The 23,990-nt window shown below is 41.4% G+C and overlaps 1 protein-coding gene across 1 annotated transcript in view; it reads left to right on the plus strand.

The window, feature by feature from the left end:
* INO80D (INO80 complex subunit D) overlaps positions 1–23,990 on the plus strand; it is a 66,020-nt gene that overhangs the window by 6,182 nt on the left and 35,848 nt on the right. Inside the window, exons 3-4 of the mRNA XM_027768424.1 lie at positions 2,094–2,839; positions 13,718–13,826. Of these exons, the coding sequence (XP_027624225.1) occupies positions 2,094–2,839; positions 13,718–13,826 (855 nt within the window). The remainder of the gene's footprint in view (positions 1–2,093; positions 2,840–13,717; positions 13,827–23,990) is intronic.

Genomic DNA, 23,990 nt, shown 5'->3' on the forward strand with positions numbered 1-23,990 from the left:
GCCACGCGCTTGTGTGTGTGTGTGTGTGTGTGTGTGTGTGTGTCCCAGATACTGAGAGGACATTGGAGAAGGGATTTTGTCATGGCCATCACCCTTGGGGGATGATTTCTCACTTTCCCTCTGTCCGTCTCAGGTGGGCACCTGCACCCTGTAGCAAAACTAAAAAAAAAGAAATTGTTTTTTAAATGTAGCCTAATGAATTTGGCAGTTGACATTAATTATTTATTGTACTGCATCTTTTCCTAAACTGTTCTGTGGAGATAACATCTGTGTGCTACAAATGTATACAGATTCTGTTTTCAAATAACTCTGGGAAACATGGCCAGATGAGTACATTTCCATCTTGTAACCTTATAATGATATCTTCATTCAAAATGCTCTGGAATAAACATGAAGCAGGAATAGGCAACGACAAATTTATTTAATTAAAGAATAATGTTTTTATGTCATATTTGTTACCGTGCTGTGGGACTGTAACAGTCTTCTACTGGTCCACTGGTTAAAAGCCTCCATAAGTTTTTCATGTAGTTAATTGGCATAGCCTATATTCTGCTTTCTCATTAAGTAAAAGTACTGAATTCTTTCATAGTGTTTCAATTATAACATTTATATGCAAAAGTACACCTGCTCATTATTTGAGACTGATGAGAATCTTGATTTTAGTCTAAGTCTCACTGTCACTTTCCAGATATAAAGTAGTTTTGGTAAGTTGATTAACTTCTTCTTTTTTTTTTTTTTTACTTTTTTTTTTTTTTTTTTGGGGAGGGAGAAATCACCCCCCAGGGGGGATGGTCACGCCGCAATCCCTTCTCCTCCATTCTCCTCTCGGGATCTTGGGCACGTACGCACACGTGCCCAGCGTGAGTTTTAAGCCACCGGGTCTGGGACGCGAACCACGGTCGACTAAGTGGGAGTCCAGCGACATAGCCATTACGCTAACTGCTGGTTCCCTAAGTTGATTAACTTCTGTAAAGCATAGTTTCTTAATCTGTGCCAAGGGCATTATTTATTTATTTATTTATTTGAGAAGTTTTTGCTATAGGGCGCGTGCACTTGCCAGAAAGACAGAGAGAGCCAGAGAGACAGAAAGCAAGAAATCACCCCCGAGGGGAGATGGCCACGCTGCAATCCTTTCTCCTCCATTCTCCTCTCAGGATCTTGGGCACACACGCACACGTGCCTGACGTGAGTTTAAGCCACCGGGTCTGGGACTCGAACCGTGGTTGACTACATGAGAGTTCAGCAACATAGCCATTATGCTAACTGCTGGTCCCAAGGGCATTATTTTGATACTTACTGTAAGTAGTTTCTAGAAGAGATCATCTTTGTCCTTATAATGTGTATTGAGAAACTCATTTCACCTATAATTCCACTAATTAGTTTTTTCTCTTACTTTCTCCTTCTGTTTTCCCCCCCAAGTTTGTTTATTCGTTTATTTATTCATTTTATTAATATTTTAATTTGACCTGAGAGAGAGAGAGAAAGAGAGAAAGTAAGAAAGCAATCTATTAGTTCCTGGACTCGGACCACGGTTGGCCTGTGGGAGTCCAGTGCCTTAACCACATGTCACCTGCTGGCCTGCCATGTCCCACCATTTATAAGTGTCTGGGGTATAGTGTGTAAAGCACACAGTAGACGCTTGACATTTTGGGGAGTTATGCCGTAAGGTCTTTATGCATCGCCAAATACTTAAATGGTATTATTGGAACATATGTTTTTTTCTCCCTTAGAGAATTTTAAGTGATCCTGTAGACTACTGATGAGTTACTTTGTATGCTGTGAATGGAGAATAACAAAGCCAGGTGATAAGCAGTAGTGAGCAGTTGTCCAGGGCCACTCACAGGCTGACGACTGGCTTCTGTCTGGCTGCCTCTGCACGTGTGCAGTTCACACAGTTTCCCTCAGCAAATGTGCAGACAGGATTGCCTGAGAATAGTGAGAGTTGCAGGTTACAGCTATGAAGTCTGAGTTACCGCTGTAGTCATGCAATTTTTAACATATTAGGATTCATGTTGTATAATATTTACTTTTATACCTACTTTTCTTAGTATGCATCGTGAATATTTTCCCACATATGTGTGTGTTTTTTAAAGGTACTGCAACAGCCACTTGCAGGTACTTGGCTTTATCCCGAAAAAAGAGAGGAAGAAAAAGAATGATCCTATAGAAGAGGTGAAGGTCAGGCACCAGATGGATACCATGGCCTTCAGCCTGACGGTGCCCACGTTGGCCTTGAAGATGCCCAACGGACTGGATGGAATGTCCCTTTCTCCACCTGGGGCAAGGGTCCCTCTCCACTACTTGGAAACTGAGTTGGAAGACCCGTTTGCTTTCAACGAGGAAGACGATGACCTAAAGAAAGGGGCAACTGTGAGAAAGAAGTTGCAGAGCAAGTTGGCTCAGAATCGGCAGCGCCAGCGAGAGACAGAGATTTTAAAAGTTCGACAAGAGCACTTTAGTCCCCCTCCTGCACCTTCACAGCAGCAGCCTCCGCAGCAGCACTCCCACCTGTCACCTTTATCCACTTCTTTAAAACCTCCAGCGCCACCGCAGGGTTCGGTCTGCAAGTCACCTCAACCTCAGAACACCAGCCTACCAATGCAGGGAGTGGCCCCCACCACACACACTATAGCACAAGTACGGCAGTCGTCCCACAAGAGGCCCCTGCCCCTCCTGCCATCCAGTAGGGCTCCCGCCGTGGACCCACCCCGGACTGACCGGGTCCTTATGAAAGCCACAGCCTTCTCTCCACACTTCTCTTGTATAAGTCGACTGCAGAGACTGGTGAAACTGTGCACCCAGAAACATCAGTTGGACACTGATCTCTTTCCGCATTTAGGTGAGTTACCATCCGTTTATCATACTGTAGCTGTGTCGTGTGCAGCTTTTCTTAAGGAACGTGTGTGATGGGGCAGAAGGACACCTGGACAGAGTGGTGCCATGTTAAAGAGTCCCATATTTGGGTAGACTACCTTAAAGTAAATATGCCATTGGAGGGAATGACTCTTGGTGAATAGGGTACAGACATAAGCACTGGGAATTTAGAATTCCAGTCATGGCTTTTTTTTTTTTTAAACTTCTTTCTGACATGAGAGGGAGGGAGAGAGACAGAAACAGAGAGAGAGAGACATCCTCAACAGGATCCCCATACTGTGATCCACCCCCAACCTCAGCCAACTCGATTATGAGCACATGTGTGTTCTGAGTGTATATAGGGAAACCTCTGGACACGAACCAGGGACCTTCTCATGTGAGTCCAGCATCACACAACATTGCATTACCGTTGCCCCACCACGACCTGCCCGCTCATAGCCGTTATTTTTAGTAACAGGCATCTTGAAAGGCAGCTGCGTTTGGTTGTGTACCTCTGTGAGCTGAGTACCTGCATCTGATGATGCTCTTTGCAAGTCTTATCGTAGGACTTGGGATGAGGATGACCTTGTTAATATCTACCAGCAGTTTAAGCCCAAGGCAGGACCTGATCATGATTGAAAAGTGAGCAAATATAGATCAGACTTTTAAATGAATGTCGCTTAATTTTCCTTTATCACTGCTGAATCTTGTTTGCTTGAGCATATTTCCCATGCCCCGTTTATAGTGATACTCTATATCTTCTATCAATAGTTTTGTTGTTTTGTTTTTGATCATTTAAACTTAATTCATTTGGAATTTATTCTCAAATACAATATGAACGATGATTCTAAATTTAGAAATAATTATTTACATGACACATAATAGTAAAAGGAATATCAGTAGAAGAAACAGGAATGTCAGTAGACAGGTGCCAACCTCGGCCCCCATAGCAGGTGGGAACAGGCAAATTAAAACAACCAATTACCTGATTGGCAAAATTGTATTCAGTGTTGATGAGGACAGAGGATACAATATCTCACACAACTCTGCTGAATAATGTAGCAATATGTACTAATTAAAAATGCATATATACCCAGCAAAATCACTTTTGAAACTCTAGCCTATAAAAACATATCCAGATAGAAGGATATGTGTGCAAAGATGTTTATTGAGCATTGCTTGCTGCATTGACGCAACAGTGAAGTGCTGTGCTTGGAAGGCCAGATCCCACATGGCCAACCACAGTTTGAGTTCCAGCCTTAGTGACTTGAAAAACACCTGTGCCTGTGTGCCCGCCATGGAGAAACAGGAAGAGCTGTGGTGTGACCACGCTCCCCAACCAGAAAGTGCCCCCCTCTCTCTCTGGCAAGTGTATTGTGCCCTAATAAAAACCTGAAAACAATCTGAATAACTAGTGGAGAACCCTGAGTAAATTATGGTACACATAAGATATATGAAATAATATGCACCTATTGTAAAGAATGAATGAAATCTGTGTCTTGAAACTGGAATGTGCCCATGACATCTGAACAAGTAAGAAAATATTAACAGGTCTTGAGTTATCCCATTTTTATAAAAATAAACAAATGACAAGGTATATAAACAAAGGCCATCAGTATATCTGTTGATTCAGTATATGGATGGATGTTTGCCTATCTGGTGTGAGCAAAGGATACACTTTAACAGGCAGTTGACTTTGGCTACCATAGGTGGAATTGGACAAGGTATGTTTCATTGGAGATGGCAACTTTTCTTTTCTTTTTTTCTTTCTATTTTTTGCTATAGGGCGCATGTGCTCACGAGAGAGACAGAGAGAGACAGAAAACAAATCACCCCCCAGGGAGGATGGCCATGTTGTAATCCCTTCTCCTCTGTTCTCTCGGGGTCCTGGGCATGCACGCACACGTGCCCGGCGTGAGTTTAAGCCACCGGGTCCAGGACTTGAACCGCAATCTACTACATGGGAGTCCACAACATAGCCATTACACTAACTGCTGGTCCCGAGGTGGCAGCTTTTCTTAAGCAGCTTTTTATTGTTTCATCTGTTGTTAAACCATGTACGATTTCTGGTAATTAAAAAAATAATGAAACTTAAAAAAAAAGATAAGCATAAGTAATACATTAAAACACCCAGACACTATTAATACCCATTTGTTAATACCTTGGTACATCGTTTCAGTTATATAAAATTGAATTCCTATTATACATACTGTTTTATAACCTGTTTTTAAAATTTCATGTTAATGTATTTTTAAGCTAGTAATTTTTCATCTACAACATAATTTGTCATGGCTGAATTCTGTTTCTAATTTAAATCGTTTCCAGTTTATATCATTATAAACTGTTATAGATGCATAGCCCCACAGCAAAATAATTACTGTCACATCTTTAATTTTTCCTTCAAATAGATTCCTGGAAGCAGAATTGCTGATTCCAGGCTTTTGCATTTTTACAAAAGAAGGTTTTGATATGTGTTGCCAAATTTTTCTTCAGAGTTACTTTGTCAATTTACTCTTTTTTTCAGCAGTATATAAGAATGACAGTTTCTCTATGTCTATTAGTCTTGGGTATTATTATTATTGTTTTTTTGAATTTGATAGAAAATTTGCCTTAACCTATATATCTTAGATCAGTGTTTCTCCAATTTTTAGTTTTAGGATCCTTTCCACTTAAAAATTGTTGAGAGAATCAACCCCATCGCTCAGTGGTTAGGCACTGCGCAGAGAAGGCCGGATCCTACATGGCTGACAGGGTTTGAGACCCAGACCTGTCTGCTTCACGCTAGGCTCACTGGGGAGTGCTTTCTCCGCTCTCATTCTCTCTTGTGCATGCATTTGTGCCTTCTAGCATTTAAAAAAATTGAGAAAAAAATGATTGGGGACGTTATAGAGCTTTTGTGTATGGGTTTTATCTATTGATAGTTACTGTATTAGAAGTTAGATTTAAAACACATTAATTCATTCAAAAGTAACAATAATAAACGTACTATATGTTAATATAGTCTTTTAATAAACAAACAAAACAAAAACAAACATAATGAAAAGGATGGCATTGTTTATATCACTTTACGAATGGTAATATCTAGTTTACTAGAACATACCCACATGCCCAGCCACGCTAGCATGTGCTGGCTGGTAGATGCTGCTGCTTGACAGAGCGAGGCCACATAGGTGTCCCAGGTTCAATTCTTGGCCCACCCTAAAAGACCAGGCATGGGGGCACATGATATAGTCCTAGCTACACTGGAGGCTGAGGCACGAGGATTTTGGGTCCACAGCCAGCATGGATAATAGAGTGGAACTGTCTGAAAGAGTGAGTCATTGTGAAATGTGTCATTAGTCCCAGCAACTCAGGACACTTTGGGAGGAGGATTGTGAGGCAGGAAGACTCTAACAAGCAATAAAAAAAGGACAATTGAATTCTCATATCTGCTACTACATTCAATCTGTAGTGATATATTTTTTTAAAAGAATGATTTAACTTTATTTATCTATCTATTTTTGAATTTAACCAGAGAGGAAAAGAGAGAGAGAAAAAGTGAGAAAGAAAGCAAGTTGCCAGGTCTGGGACTCGAACCATGGCCGACCATATAGGAGAGTCCAGAGCCCCTAACGACCACGCCACCTGCCAGCCCCATGATAGGTATTTTTATTAGTAGAGGGAGGTTTTTATTTTTTGGCCAGAGTGTGTACCCTTGCCAGACAGAGAGAGTGTGCATCCCCCAGTGGTACATCATCATGCTGTAATACCCTCCCCTTCATTTCCCTACCCAAGATTTTGAGCATACTCACGCATGTCTGGAGTGTTTTTTAAGCCACTGGGACTGGGGTTCCAATGGTGCGGTTGACCATGTGGGATCAGGCTCCCCCAAGAAGAGTATTTTAATAACCTTCTTTAAATCATAGTGAATATTCTTTGATTCTACACCAGAACTTGACAAGTGGTAGTCAAGTTCTTTCCCTTTTAAAAATTTGCCCAAGCAGGACCAGCAGTTAGCGTAATGGCTATGACGCTGGACTCCCACGTAGTTGACTGCAGTTCGCGTCCCCGACCCGGTGGCTTAAACTCACGCTGGGTGTGTGTGCGTGCGTGCCCAAGATCCCGAGAGGAGAATGGAGGAGAAGGGATTGTGGTGTGGCCATCCCCCCTGGGGGGGGATTTCTCGCTTTCTGTCTCTCTCTCTCGGTCTGGCAAGGGCACGCGCCCTATAGAAAAAAAAAAAGAAAGAAAGAAAATTGCCCAAGAGAGAGTATGCTTTTGTACAAGGTAGGGATGGGAAGGTGAGAAAGCAACCCTCATGGGGAACAGTCACACTATAATCCCTTCTTCTCTATTTCTCCCTCTTTTGGGGGCTTTTAGGCATGCAACTAGTGTATTTCTCACGTTGTCAGGTACAGCACTTGAACTTTGTAGCTACTTATGTGGTATCCAGTTACCTTAACCTCTGTGCCACTGGCTGTTGCTCCCTGGACAGGTACCTCCAAGAGTCCTCATGCCATCATGGTCCACCTCCAGCCCAACTGACCTGCATCACAAGCACTTAGATGCATGTGTGTGGTGTGCTTAGGGAGATCCTGGGATGTGAACCTAGGACCCTTCCTATGTGGGTCCAGTTCCATTACACTGCACCAGCCACCCCTTGGCCACTTACAAGTGGTAGTTTCTTTAAGATAAGTTGCACTGTGGAAACTGAAACTATATCAAAAAGCTTTGCATTCTGTTACATTAAATCCATTGGTCCACCCTATACATAGACTGGATCTTTTACCCATGCATAATTTTGTAACCTCATGTGTTGGTTATTTGTAAAATGTTGGTTTACTGAATTACGTAGATGTTCCACATGTTGACACAGTTCATTATACGAAATAAAAAAATCACATTTGTAAATATTACCATCAATCTCATCAGAAAAGTCTTAACAATTGGGAAGTTATCATGTTCTCTGTGGTGAATTCAAGTTTTCCCAAAACCAAGCTTTCAAGTAAAATTCGAATTTGAGCATTGGCAACAGTAAATACTGTCCTTTGTTTTCTTTGAAGTGACAGTGTTACTGAGTTCATTTTAGAGACAATGACTGCCAAATATCTAAGTCTTAGAAATCATGGTTTGTCTGTCAGATACTCTTTCAAATAAAAATGATACTGAATGAAATAAGAGCACCTCATTCAGGTTGTAGTTAAACAACTATGCAGGTGCTTTTTATAAAGACAACCATCATACTTTCTGCTTACTACAGAGGTGCTTTATGTGTACTTCACATTGATCACACAGATTATTATAAAGACATACTCAAGGGTCAAGATTTAATAAAATAAACAATCTTTAATAAACAAAAATACTTATTTATTTTTTGGAGAGGTTTTTGCTATAGGGTGTGTGTGCTCGCCAGACAGACAGACAGAGAGAGAGAGAGAGATAAAAAATGAGAAATCACTCCCCAGGGAGGATGACCACACCGCAATCCCTTCTCCTCCATTCTCCTCTTGGGAACTTGGGCACGCACGCACACGCGCCCAGCGTGAGTTTAAGCCACTGGGTCCGGGACTTGAACTGTGGTCTAGTATGTGGGAGTCCAGCGACATAGCCATTATGCTAACTGCTGGTTCCAACAAAAATATTCTTTTTTTTTTTGGAGAGGTTTTTGCTATAGGGGCGCGTATGCTTGCCAGACAGACAGAGAGAGACAGAGAGACAGAAAGCGAGAAATCACCCCCCAGGGGGGATGGCCACGCCGCAATCCCTTCTCCTCCGTTCTCCTCTCGGAATCTTGGGCATGCATGTACACATGCCTGGCGTGAGTTTTAAGCCACCAGGTCCGGGACGCGAACCGCGGTCGACTCTGTGGGAGTCCAGCAACATAGCCATTACACTAACTGCTGGTTCCCAACCCCAAAATATTCTTAGATAAAACTTTTTTCTCCCCCTAAACCTCAAGGCATGGTATAGAGAATACAAGAACAACTAGTGGAATTTGGTGCCACTGGCTCGATTCAAGCTAATGAGCTTCAGTTTTACCCACCATTGCCTTTATACTGATGAGGCAAATGTCTTAGTATTGTTTTGAAAATAACATTGTCCTGAAGAAACCCCTGAGAGAATTTCAGGGATCCCTGGAGATCTTTGGAGCAGACTTTCAGAATTGTTGTTTTAGATTCATAATGTAGTTGAGTATTTGTTCATATGCCTTATGTATTTATTTATTTTGCTTTTTCCTATCTTTCATCCATATGTTTAATTTTCGTTACAGAACTTCTCATCTCATCATTTATTTGTTTTAAAATAACTATTATGTTGATTTCGGAATTTAGAAGTAGAAAATGTTTATATATTCTCTTTCTCCCTTTGTGCCTTGTGTGTGTGTGTGTGTGTGTGTTTAGGCAGGGTCCTATTATGTCATGATCCTTCTGCCTCAGCTTCCCAAGTAGCTGGGACTGCAGTCGTGTACCATCACACCCAGCTTTTTAGGGTGAGCAGGGAATCAAATGCGGGCCTCTCATGTGGCCTCTACCTGTTGAACAGTAGTGTCCAGTACGCAGGCTGGGCCTAGCATTTCTTCTTTGGAGTCAGGATTTTTGTTTGTTTAGGCTTCATTTTTTTTTTTTTTTTTTGAGAGGTTTTTGCTATAGGGCACATGAATCGCCAGAAAGACAGAGAAAGACAGAAAGATAGAAAGCAAGAAATCACCCCCAGGGGGTTGGCCACACCACAGTCCCTTCTCCTCTTAGGATCTTGGGCACGCACACACACGTGCCTGGTGTGAGTTTAAGCCACTGGGTCCGGGACTCGAACCGCGGTCGACTATATGGGAGTTCAGCGACATAGCCATTACGCCAACTGCTGGTCCCTGGGCTTCATCTTAATCTGTTACTGTGTCGCTAACAAAAACACCTGAGACTGGATGATTTATAAAGAAGTAGAGATTGCATTGGCTCTGTGGTGTAGCAGTGATGCCCTGCTCAAGGAGTCAAATCCCTTATCGTGACCATGGTTTGAATCCCCACCCATGCATGGATGAAATGCCTCAGATCTGATTGGCTGGAAGACAGGAGGAAGGAATCTCAGCATGACCTGACTCTGGTCAGGGTGTTCATCTCTCTCTCATTCTCTCACTCTCTTGTGCATACTCTATTATGACTAGAGAAAAGGAAATAGAGGTTTATTAGCTCACAGTTCTGGTAGCTGGACATGACTGACTGACAGAAGCAGAGAAGATGGCAGGTGCATGCAGAGAGAAGAGAGAGAGCTGCAGCCAGCTCTTTGTTTTATAGCAGCCCTCTCTGGTGAGAACTAACCCCATCTCGGGAGAGCTAGAATTCACGCACTGCGCCTTGCAGGACCTCATTCATCTGTTCCTGAGAGTGTCACCTCACCTAACTCCACCACACCAGGGACCAAATTTAAAAACATGAAGCTTTGGGGGGACAGATCATTACCAAAACAAGAAGAGCTTATGTTTGTTTGATGAAGGGTATGAGTGCTCATGGGAGAGACACAGAGAGGGAAAGTGAGAAAGCATCCGCAGGACAGTCATGCCACAGTCCCTTCTCCTCCATTTCACCTTTGGGATTTTGGGCGCAAACATACATGTGCCCAGCATGTTTTTCAAGCCACAGGGCCTGGATTGGAACAGCATAGCTGACCTTGGGGGATCTACCTGCCGTAACCCCCATGCCACTGGCTAGCTCTGTAACAGGCTTTCTTCATTCAAATAGTATCTAAATATAGACACTGCCTACATTTTCTTCTAGTTCTTTTATTATTTCATCATTTACATTTTGGTCATCTCTCTAATACTCATTTAGGCTTTAGTCTTGACCCAGACATCTGCATTTTTCCAGATGTTTACCTCTAATCCCAATGCTTTTCTTTATCATCTACTAAATTTTCATTTGTAATCTTATTTATTTATGGGTGCTAATTTTTTTTGTTAGAGCTTCTGTGCTTGCCAAGGAGAGACAGAGAAAGGAGAGGAGAAAATACCTCCACCATGGGGAATGAATGGTCATGCCTGCAGTGCCATCTCCTCTGATCTCCCCTTCTTTCAGGATTTTGGGTCCCCATGTACATGTGTCTCACATACTTCTCAAGCCATTAGGTATGGGATTTGAAGTGAGTTCTAGCCACTTCAACTGCCGTGCCACAGAGCTTGCCCTAAAAAAATAACTGGTTTTGTTTTTATCTTTTTTTTTTACATTTTTAATTTTCAATGATTTATTCCATGGGAGAGACTGGGAAAAAGGCAAACAGACATTGCCACACAGCTCTCTTCTCAGCACTATCTACCTTCAGCTACAGTCTACCGGGATCATGGGCAGGTGCATGTGCCCCCAGCATGCCGAGAGAGACCTCAAGATGCAAACCTCGGACCTGCCCATGTGGTCTTAGCGTCCTGGAGTGTTGCATTGCAGCTGTGCCACCGTGGGTGGCGCTGATGCTATTTTATTATCTTTAGAAACTGAAATTTTATGTCGTGTTAGGGACTGTTTGTGTGTATTTTTTTTTTAATACAACAAAAACTTACAGAAAAATGTTTAAGCATTTTTTAAAAATTCAGTCATATTAGAGGTCTAAAATGTCAAAACAAAGGTTATTTTGGAGAATCCAGAAATTGTAATACACTCATATAGTCTGTGTTCATGTCAGCAAAGAAAACCTTAAAGGAAAGCTCTGTCTTATAATTAGTTTTTACAGTCTTGTCTAGGCCGGTTCTATTAGTTACATTAAAACCAGTGATGAAGCCAAGATCAAAGGCTTATTACTTTACTGGTTAATTTTCATTTACTTTACAATTAATTTTCATAAGGGAAACACTTCCATCTTAGTTCTTATGACTTAGATCTTGACTTTTTAGAGAAAGTATAGATGTCTTACTGGAAGTGATTACCTCTACAGAAACAATTAAAAGATAACGCATATTTTAATTTTTAAAGATGCCTTTAGTATCACTTTGAAGGACCTCACCTTTCAACACACTTAATACTGTTGTGTTCACTTAATCATGTTTTTTATTTTTCTTTGTCCTGCAAGTTAATTATTTTAGTTGAGAGAAAGTAACTTAACTTTTTAAGGTGACCTGACATTTTAGAAAGTTATCTTGATACTAGATTTGAAATTTCCTTGCGCCAGTGCTAATATGTTACTTAATTTTAAGCATTTATAATTTGCATTTTAATTAACCTTAATTTCCTTATTTGGCACATGTAAACTCATTTAAACTGTAGAGGTCCTTTTAATTTAACTGTCTTATTAAGATGATCTTTTGAATTTTGAGGTTTTTAAGAAGGAAGACATGAATAAAATACTAGGTATCAAGATGTGTAATGAGTTTCCTAGTGGTATGAGTATTTTGAAATTATGTAGTCCCACACTGTTATACTTAAAGATCTGTAATGTCAGTGTTTATCACGACCTCTTCAAGATATAAAACTTAAAAGGGTGGGTAAAACTTTATGTCAAGAGCTAAAAATTATCCAGTCATTAAAAATGATCACATTTATGGGACCAGCAGATGGCATAATAGTTATATTGCTGGATTCCCATGTAGTCGACGACGGTTTGAGTCCCAGACCGGCGGATTAAAACTCACGCTGGGTGTGTGTGCATGTGTGCCCAAAATCCTGAAAGGAGAATGGAGGAGAAGGAATTGTGACGTGGCCATCTCCCCAGGGGGAGGATTTTTCACTCCTTCTCACGCATCTGTCTCTCCCTCTCTAGGAAGCACACGCATCCTATAGCAAAAATCTCTCTTAAAAAAAAAAAAAAAAGATCAGGACCAGTAGTTTGGGTCATAGCTATGTAACTGGACTCCCATGTAGTTGACCGTAGTTCGAGTCCCAGACCCGGTGGTTTAAACTCAAGCCAGCCAAGTGTGCGTGCATACTCAAGATCCCAAGAGGAGAATGGAGGAGAAGGGATTGCAGCGTGGCCATCCCCCCTGGGGGGTGATTTCTCTCTTTCTGGCGAGCGCATGCGCCCTGTAGCAAAAACTTCTTAAAAATTTTTTTTTATCCCGGGACCAGCAGTTAGCGTAATGGCTATGTCGCTGGACTCCCATGTAGTTGACCGTAGTTCGAGTCCCAGACCCGGTGGTTTAAACTCAAGCCAGCCAAGTGTGCGTGCATACTCAAGATCCCAAGAGGAGAATGGAGGAGAAGGGATTGTGGCATGGCCATCCCTCCTGGGGTGTGATTTCTCGCTTTCTATCTCTCTGTCTCTGTCTGGCGAGCGCATGTGCCCTATAGCGAAAAACCTCTCCCCCCCCCCAATTTTTTTTATCCCATTTAATAAAATCATTCAGCATTGTCTGTATTTCTATTTCTCTACTTAAATTCTGCCATTTTTGCAACCTGAACTCTGTCTCTTTGCTTCTGTTGTTTCTACCCCATTAGTCTGACAAAATAGATTTATCCTTGGAATATAGTGGAGCCTTTTTATTAACAATAGTATCTGTTTTAAATTTGTGCATAGTTTATACATTTATTATTCATACTGTATAAGAATAGAAATGAGGGTCAGCCAGGTGGCATGGTGGTTAAGGAAACTGGATCCAACATGGCCAGCTGCACAGTTGTAGTCCTGGGTCAGTGGCTTGAAGAAAACACCAGTGTGTGTATATGCACACCCAAAATCCTAAGAGGAGAATGGAGGAGAAGGGATTATGGCATGGTCAGACCCCCCGAAGATGTTTCAGTTAGTGCGTGCAAGCACCCTAGAGCAAATATTGACCAAAAAAAGAAAAAGAAATGAGGCATTTATCATACTGTGATAGTGCTTGATATACATGTTGGGTTATCAATTTTTGAGTAGCTGTTTAAGTAAAAGTTAACTTTTTCTGATTGGTGATGTTCTCTATCTGTCCCAGGGTTGGACTGGTCCGAAGAGAGTGGAGAGGAACCAGAGGACTCAGAGCAGGCCTCGCCGTACCAGGTTGCATGGTCCATCCGAGAAACCCTCAGATATGAAAGACACATGTAAGTCTCCCTTTTTGTTTTTATTCTTAAATTACTACTGTAGCAAATTGATTTTCTTGTATATGCTGATGTTTTTATTATATTGATTCTAGTTTTATTGTAATAAAGTAAAAAATATTCTACTTGGGAAGAAATGTGCTATATTGTTTGAACAAAAATACTCAGTTTGCTTGGTAAGTTTGTTTCTTTAGCTTTTCATGTAACACTGAAGGAACCAGTCATAATTGAATTTAGAATGGAAAGGGACCTTGGAGGTGATCAGATCTAATTTTCTTGTTTTATGGAAGATGAGTACATGGCTCATAGAGGTTAAATAACTTGTCTTTGAGGGCCAGCAGGTGGCATGGTGGCTAAGACACTAGACTCCCACATGGCTCAACAGTGAGTGGTTCGAGTCCTGGACCTGGAGGCTTGCTTTCTCACTTTCCCTCTCCGTGTCTCTCTCTGTCTCTGGTGAGCACTCGTGCTTAATAAACAAATTAAAAATAATAATGATGATGATAAATAAGTTTAAAAAATAAAAAGAACTTATCTTTGGTCATGTGGAGGCTCCTTGGAGTTCCATGGTCTTGTTTTTCCTTATTGACCTTGTCCCCACAGGAGCTAGAAATAGTGCTTTTCGGGACCTGCAGTTGGCGTAATGGCTATGTTGCTGGACTCTCAAGTAGTCAACCGGGGTTCGAGTCCGGTATCTAGTGGCTTAATCTCATGCCATGCGCATGTACGTGCGTGCCCAAGATCCTGAGAGGAGAATGGAGGAGAAGGGATTGCGGCATGGCCATCCCCCCTGGGGAGTGATTTCTCACTTTCTGTCTCTCTGTCTCTCTCTGTCTTTCTGGTGAGCGCATGTGCCCTATAGCAAAAACCTCTTTAAAAATAAAAAAAAGAAATAGTGCTTTTCAGTTGACTTCTATCTTCTGTAAGATTGATTCGTTCTTTAATATTTCTGCTGTTAAAAAATTTTTTTTAAAGGTTTTTTTCCATAGGGCACATGTGCTCGTCAGAGAGAGACAGAAACAGAGGGAGAGGCAGAAATCATCCCCCAGACCACACCACAGTCCCTTTTCCTCTAGTCTCCTCTCAGGATATTGGGCATACATGCACACGTGTCCTAAGTGATTTTCAAATCATCCGGTCCAGTACTCGAACCACAGTCAGCCAGGTGGGAGTCCAGCACCCTAACCACTACACCATCTACTATTCCCTAAAATATTTTTAAAGATAAATCTTCTTATTGGATTCTTTGTTCCAACCTTATCAGAAAGCTATTCAGGTATACTGATAGCTCTTTTCAGTGCCTTAGGAAAGCAAGTATTTCTCTAAGGGCTGGGGAGGATTACTGTACATGCCTTCAATGACAATGAGAATGCCACTCTTCTCTCAGTAGGTTGCTTTAGCATTATCGGATCATTCAGTGACAATAACAAAACAGAACCTTGTCTGTGGTGCCAAAGCATAACTCAGACTCAGCTAATTATTTATTTATTTATTGAGTTTTTTTTTCACTATAGGGCGCATGCGCTCACCAGACAGACAGAGAGACAGAAAGCGAAAAATCACCCCCCAGGGGGATGGTCATGCCGCAATCTCTTCTCCTCCGTTCTCCTCTTGGGATCTTGGGCACCCATGCACATGCGCCCGGCGTGAGTTTTAAGCCACCGGGTTCAGGACACAAACCGCGGTCGACTACGTGGGAGTCCAGTGACATAGCCATTATGCTAACTGCTGATTCCCTGACTCAGCTAATTATTTATTTAAAAGATTGTGGTTTAAACAGACTCGAGATAGAGGGGAGACCAGCCATCTGCACCAGGCCAACTCTGGAAATTCATAGTATTGGGGCTGGCAGGTGGCGTGGTGGTTAAGGGTGCTGGACTCTCACCTGGCCAACTGCAGTTCAAGTCCCAGACCTGGTGGCTTCTTTTCTCACTTTCCCTTCTTCCCTCTTTCTCACTCTGTCCCTCTATGGTCAAATTGAAAGAAAGAGAGAGAGAGAGAGACAGACAGACAGACAGATAGACAAAGTTAAATAAAATAATTCTTACCCCCAAAAAAGCTCATAGTATCATTATATAGACATACAATCTAGGTATACATTTTGAATTTATAGGATTAAAAATGTGATTTGTTAGTATACCCAAAGGTGATTAGGCTTAAGGAACTGATTTTTCTAGAGGCTGACTCATCTGTTAGCAAAAATGCCAGTTTATGGTGAGAAATATAATAATTAGCGCTTATAGTCACTGAACGAAACTACCTGGGAAGCAAATTATAATCAAAAACTGATTTGGGCATGAAATTAGAGCAAGAAGAATTAAGTGGACTTTTATTAATGGCTAGTGTCATTAAATTATAATAAAAGGTCAGCTATGGCCTGGTGACTGGGTCTCACGTGGCCAATTGCAGTTTTTGAGTCCTAGAACTGTAGTCTTGAAAAACAGGTGAGGGGTGTATGTGTGTGTGTGTGTGTGTGCCCAAAATCCTGAAAAGAGGGAGAAATGGAGGAGGATGGTAGTGTGATGCCCCGTGGCGGGGGGTGGGGGTGGGGGGTGGGTGGATGGCTTTCTCACTTACCCTCTTTGTATCTCTCCAGCAAGCACACACACCTACTGGCAACATTTTTTAAAAATTGTTCTCTTTTATCCACGGGAGATACATACCACAACACCAGCAGATGCTTAAAACTATAGATAGTCCAGAACCCTCTGCATATTATGTTTTTCCTATGTATACATACCTATGATAATGTTTATAATATGTTGTAAGTTAGGTGCAGTAAGAGATGAGCAACAATAACCAAGAATAGACTAGACTAATCAGAATAATATTCTGTAACAAAAGTTATGTGTTCTGGTATCTCTCAAAATATCTCATTGTACCGTACCCGTCCTTCCTGTGGTCTGTCAATCTGATAATAACCATGATGGCTACTAAGTGACTAGCATGTGGGTGGTATATGCAGTATGCTAGACAAAGAGATGATTAACTTCCTGGACAGGATAGAGCAGATGGTGCGAAATTTCATTATGTTGCTCAGAACAGCATACAGTTTTAAACTTATGAATTGCTTATTTGTGGGATTTTCCACCTCATATTTTCAGACTACAGTTGACTGCAGGTAACTGAATCCCTGGGTAAGTAGAGTGCTGCTGTGGCAGGTACCACCCCTCCGCAGCTGTATTCCTGCCTCACTTCTCCCCTGGATGGTGTTGGAGAATGCTACACTTTTTTCCCCTTACTTTGAAATTTCATTCGATATGTCATTCAAGACTGCCTTTTTATTACCATTAGCATATTCTTTCTTTCAGTTAGTGTACAATAGAGCTCATTGAGCTTAAACATTCTTAGTTACAGATACTGTCAGTCATGCTCCCAAAGCGTAGTATTCATATCAGCTTACCAACTTGGGGTATTTGGGGTTAATTTTACAAATTTCTATAAATGAGTTAACTTAAGTAAATGCTGAGCCAAATATCTAGTACAGGAGGAAGAATGAATAAATGGTGGTTATAATTCCCAGTTTAATTCTCTGATAAGCTGAATGTCAGTATTGGGAGTATTTCCCATAGAAGGAGAGTAATGTGTATTCTTTTTCTGCTTTCTCTTCTTGCAGAGTCATAAAAATACTTCTTCCATTGTTTTAGACTTGTGACCATACTTATTTTATCTTTATCATTGTTGCATTTTACTTTCTTGGCCACTTTGGCTAATTTGCTGCTTCTTTCCCTGCTGTGATACTCTGCTTTTCCTTCAGTCTTATTTTTCTCCTTTTACTTCTTGCCCTTCTATCATTTTAATCTTTCCTCTTTCATTCTGTTCTCTTCATTCTTTCATTCATTCAGCATATCCTTGCTGGTCTCTATGCTCCTGCCATGGGGTATGCGTTTTTTTCTGTTGGGAGAACCTGGGATTGGATTAGCTTATCATCCATTTTTTTTTTAAATAAAGATTTATTTAGGGGCCAGCAGGTGATGTGATGTTTAAAGGTGCTGGACTCCCACATGGCCGACTGCAATTCAAGTCCTGGACCTGGTGACTTGCTTTCTCACTTTCCATCTCTCTCTGCCTTTCTCTCAAACTGGAAAATAATAATAATAACAATAAATAAAGTCAAGTAGAATTCTTTAAAAAGCAAAAAGAATTATTTATTCATTCTTTTATTTTAACTTGACCAGAAAGAGACAGAGAGAGAGAGCGAAAGTGAGAAAGCAAGCCACCAGTTTTGGGACTTAAACCATGATTGGCCATTTGAGAGTGTCCATTGCCTTAACCACCATGCCACCTGCTGGCCCTGGTTTATCATCCTTTGATGCCTATGGCTCAACACCTGTATCTGCCTCTCTGTTCTCTCATAGGAACCCCTTCCTGTATTTTGTTTATTTTTAATATTCATTTATTTTATTTATAATCGAGAATGTGTGTATGTGCACACATGCACACGCAAGAGAGAAGCACCCTTGACAGGATCTTATCCATGCTCTTGATATGTTTTCAAACTGACACAGGGATGTGAATCCATGGTCAACTGTGTGACTTCCTGCATTGCTGTTTAGTTTGCTACTGACTGCTGACCATGCCGTGAGGCTGGGCTGTCCTGTATTTTAAACTGCCGAGTTTCATGTGCTTGCCCAGCATATTTCACGCTGACTGGGCTGTGGATTCAAACTGTAGTCACCATGTGGGATCTAATTTTTCTTTTCATTTTTTTAAGAGAGATTTTTGCTATGGGGCAGGTGCACTCACCAGAGAAACAGAGAGACAGAAAGTGAGAAGTCACCCTCCCTGGAGGGATGGACACACCGCAGTCCCTTCTCCTCTAGGGATCTTGGGCACACATGCACACATGCCCAGCATCAGGCTTCAGTCGCCAGGCCCGGGATTTGATGGTATTTGAGCAATGTAACCATTACACCATCTGCTAGTTCTAAAATCTGTTTTTTCTTGAGTAGCGTATTATCTCCACACCATAGAGCTTGCCATGTGTCTTTTTTTTTTTTTTTTCTTTTCTTTTCAAGTTCATTTCATTTTACCATGCTGGAAAGTGTGTATGTGAGACAGAGGCACTTCAGCAGAGTCTCATCTCTCCATGGTCATCTACTCTAGTCTTCTAACTTGTCAGGACTTGGGTGCACACCTGTGCCCTGCATACTTCAGATTGACCAGGCCAGGGATTCGAATCTGTCGTTGGTCAGCCGTGTGGCTTTCATTAATTACTGTGGTTATAGAATAAATTTAGAAAATTAGTGGTTTGAACTTAGTTCTTTTTCACAGTGATTTTGACTATTCTGAGTACTTTGCATTTTCACAAAAATTTTAGGATCAAATTGTCATTTTGTACAAATGAGACTCTGGTAATTTTGGAATTTTAAATGAATTTATTTGTTGTTGTTATTACTACTATTATTTAATTTGACCAGAGAGAGAGAGAAAGGGAAAGTGAAAAAACAAACCGCCAGTTCCAAGACTCATACTATGGTTAGCCATGTGGGAGTCCAGAGCCTTAACCACCACACCACCTACCAGCCTCTTGATTGTGATTTTTATTATAGATCAATTTGTGAAGTGTTTGCATTTTTTAAAGTGTCATTTATTCATCTATGTATTTATTTATTTTTAATTTTTTTGCCACAGGGTGCATGTGCTTGCTGGAAAGAAAGCAACAGTAAGAGGGAAAGTGAGAATCCCCCCCGCCCCGGGGGATGACCATGGCAAAAATCCCCTCTTCTCCATTTTCCTCCAGGGATTTTGGGCACCCATGTACAGGTGCCCGATGTGACCCTCAAGCCACCAGGTCCAGGACTCAAACCGCAGTTGGCTATGTGAGAGTCCAGCACCTTAACCACTGTGTCACCTGTTGCCCCAAAACAATTGGCATTTTCACAATATTAAGTCTATTTCTTGAATATGGAATACCAGTCTTTTATCATTCTTTTCAGTAGTGTTTAATTTTTGGTATGAAAGTTTTACACATATTTCATTGGATTTTTCTTGAGTTGTTTTGCTTTCGATACTGTTGTAAATGTGTTTTAGTTTGCTCTATGGTGCATGTGCTTTGTGCTTGCTGGAGAAGGACAGGGAGAGGAAAGTGAGAAATCATCCCCCAGGGGGAATGCGCACATCCTAGTCTCTTCTCCTTCCTCCTACTCTTGGAACTCTGGGCACACAGCACATGCATCCAGTGTATTTCTCAAGCCACCAGGTCCAGGACTTGGCCATGTGGGGTCCAGTCACCTTAACCACCTGCCACCTGGCTGGCTCTATACTGAATTTTTAAAAACAATTTAATTTTTCGTTTGCTACTTATATGTAGAAAATAACTTTGTGTTAGATCGTTAGTCCTCAATATATACCACATTTTTGATAAATTTACTTATTACTTCTAGATTTTTAGGGTAGCTTCTTTATGATTTTTTTTTTTACAAAGAATCATGTCATTTATGAATAATGATAGTTTGACTTCTTTCCTTCTAATTTGTGCCTTTTATTACTCTTTCTGGCCTTTCTGCACTGATGAAGAACTTCAGTAAATATTGAACAGAAATGGTGAAGATAGGCATTATTGCCCCCTTGTTTTTATTTGGGGTAAAATATCCATGGAATTTTGGGTTAAAATAATACTTTATTTACTGAAGTTTTTTTTTTCTTAAAAAGATTTTATTTAACTTTATTTATTTATTTTAATTTGACCAGAGGGGGAGAGAGAGAAAGAAACCAAGCCACTAGGTCTAGATGTGAACCGCAGTCAGCCATGTGGGAGTCCAGTGCCCTTAACCACCACGCCACCTGCTGGCTCTCTATTTATAGAAATCTTATTTATTTCCTTTTCAGATCTACCCGATCACTCTTGTTAGTTTTGCTTTCTTTGTGAATCTATCTTTTACACATTTCATACATAACTATTGAATATTCCGTGTAGTTCTAACCTTTGGGCTCCATGTACATCTAAATCTGTCATTTATTGTGTATTTTCTTCTTGTCACACAAAGTGGTTTACGTCCTTTTGGCATGATAATCTTTGGTTTTGTAGGCCCTGGTATGTCCTCAAATCTCAGGTGTAGATACTTCATTTTGTTAGGATGAGGCTTTATGACAAGTGTCCCAGCAGCCCATTTTGCTCCTTGCCTACTACTTTAGTTTCAGTCCTCAGTTTTTTCCTATTATCATGGTTATTTTTTAATTGCAAGAGAGTGTGTGCACTCACCAGAGAGTAGAGGAGAGACAGAGAGGGAAAGAGCATCCCTCTGTAAAGCGCAGTCTTGCTATAATCACTTCTCCATTTCTCCTTCCAGTTGGTACTTGGGGTGCGCATGCACGCGTATGACTCTGGTGTGTTTTTCAAGCAGCTGCTGAGGCCAGGATTTAAACCGTGGCTGGTCATATGAAATCTAGCTTCATTAACCACTAGACAACAGGGCTAGTCCTGTTTAGTTTTTGACAAAGCGGTTTGGGGAAGATTCCCTCTAATTCCTTTGAGGAATCCATAAGTGTATTTCATGTGGTACATGGTTGCTTTACAGTGACAGGTTCTTGTATAGTATCTGAACTACCATATTGTCATATTTCATTCCTTTATTTTTATTTCACCTATTATTATTATTATCATTATTATTTTTAGGGAGAGAGATTTTTGCAATAAGGCTTGTGCATTCACCAGAGAGAAAGAGAAAGAGAGAGACGGAAAGCGAGAAGTCACTCCTCATGGGGGTTGGGCACGCCTCAATTCCTTTTCCTCCACTTTCTTGGGATTTTGGGCACTCAGGCATGCAGCATCCACACACAAGCATCTGGTGGGAGTTTTAAGCCACTGGGTCCTGGACTCGAACTGTAGTGGACTATGTGGGAGTCCAGCAACGTAACCATTACACCATCTGCTGGTCCCTCACCTATTAGCTTTATGTGAGTGACTCCTGAATCTTTTTGTCATGGCTGGCCATTCTTTTTTTTTTTTTTTCTTTTTGGAGAGATTTTTGCTATAGGATGCATGCACTCACCAGAAAGAGAAAGACAGAGAGACAGAAAGCAGGAAATCACCTCCACAGAGAGGATGGGCACACCACAATCACTTCTCCTCCATTCTTCTCTCGGGATCTTGGGCACGCACACACACGTGCCCAGCGTGAGTTTAAGCCATTGGGTTTGGGACTCAAACCGTGGTCGGTTACATGGGAGTTCAGCGACATAGCCATTACGCTAACTACTGGTCCCATGGCTGGCCATTCTTTTGAGTTTGACCTGCTTGTTAGATACTTCTTATTGAATATTCTATCAGTACTTTAAATTTAGCCTTTCTGAAATTAAATTATTTTTCTTAATATGTATACCCCTTTCTGCTTCCCCTGTTTTTAATCAGAGGTGATAGATACCTTTTTACTGTTTTGATTTTCTTTTCTTCCTGTTTTAATTTGCTGTAGGGTGAGTGTGCTTGCTAGAGTGGAGAGGTAAGAAAGCACCACCCTGGGAGATGACCACACTGTAGTCCCCTCTCCTCTGTTCTCCTTTTGGGATTTTGGGCACACACATACACGCACCTGGTATGCTTTTTCAAGCCACCAGCTGCAGGCCTCGAACCATGCAGTTGGTCATAGAGGACCCAGCTGCTCCCACCACCATACCACAGGCTGGCCTAACTTTTGATATTTTAACAAAGTAAATTAAAATGGATTTCATTTGGGGAATTTCATGTCATACTATGAGATTACAGATAAGCCTGGAGTCTTAGAATATCAGGTTTGGAATTTGCTGCTCTGTACTTGGAGTAACTAGGAGCAGTTTAGTAATAATAATACCTGTACTTACATTGTGATTTTACAGGAGTCCTTTTCATTTTCTTCATAGCTTTGGGAGGTAGGCAGGCAGCTATGTCTTTGTTTTTACAATGGGGAAGGTTAAAGAAGGAAGAAAGCTAGCTCAGGTTGAGTGTGCACTGGATGCCAGGTCCTGTCACTGCTGGCAAAGGATGGGCTCCTGGACTTTCTCTTCCGCAGTAACCAGCTGTGACATTTTAATGTCATGATCTGGGAAGTGGGAAGTATCTTGGAGATTTTCTCCTTTAGGTCTGTGCCAGGGAGGGTCTGTGGACTATGCCAGTCTGCAAATGGCTTGTTACTGTGATGAGGTGAGTGTAGAAGTTAGGAATAAGCTATGCAGACTTTTATAATAATCATGTAAAATGCCTCAGCATCCAAGTGCAACTTTGCACAGTGAACTTGAGAAGTGCTGTCTAGTCTATCTGTCCTATAGGAACTGAGCCCTGTTTTTCTTAAGAATTTTATTTAGGGGCCAGTAGGTGGTGTGGTGGTTGAGGGCACTGGACTCCCTTACGGCCGACCAGTTGAGTTCTGGACCTGGCAGCTTGCTTTCTCACTTACTCTTTCTCTCTCTTGCTCACACACACACACACACACTCTGTGCCTCTGTAGTCAAATTAAAATTAAAAAAAAAAATTTATTTTAATAAATATATAGTTTAAAAATTATTTTATTGAACTTTATTTATTTATTTAAATTTGACCAGAGAGGGACAAAATAAGAGTGAGAGAGAGAGAGCAAGAAAGCAAGCTGCCAGGTCCGGGACTTGAACTGTGGTTGACCATGTGTGAATCCAGCACCCTTAACCACCATGCCACCTGCCGGCCCCAGGAACAGTCCTTTCAAGGAACAGTGTAGGTATGTGGTTATGTACCAAGCTTTACTGTCCCTGTGGGGCCTATTGTTTCTCCACATTTTCTTTTTCTACCACGGCACTTATATTCTAGTTGTGCAGATTTGAAGCCATTGAGTTGTTACGGCGCCACCACCCCCCACCCCACACTTTTTAAAAAAAATATTTGCCATAGGGTGAGTGAACTTGACAGAGAGAGACAGAGAAATGGTAAGAAATCATCCCTTAGGAGGAATGGCCACACTGCAGTCCCTTTTCCTCTGTTCTCCTTTTGGATTTTGAAGCACACATGCATGCACTTGTGCCCAGCATGGTTTTTAAGCCACCAGGTTCGGGGCTCAAACTGTGGTGGACCATGTGTGAGTTCGGTGCCTTCACCTCGACGCCATCTGCTGACCCATTACTGACTTTCTTATCCTTCATATCCAGTTTCCAAAGGAGTCACTTTCATGATAATGATCTTCAAACGTTGTTCTTTTCATTGTCTATAGCTTTTTACTTTTA

Source organism: Tupaia chinensis, unplaced genomic scaffold, assembly GCF_000334495.1.
Source record: "Tupaia chinensis unplaced genomic scaffold, TupChi_1.0 Scaffold000076_1, whole genome shotgun sequence".
NCBI classification, from domain to species: domain Eukaryota; kingdom Metazoa; phylum Chordata; class Mammalia; order Scandentia; family Tupaiidae; genus Tupaia; species Tupaia belangeri.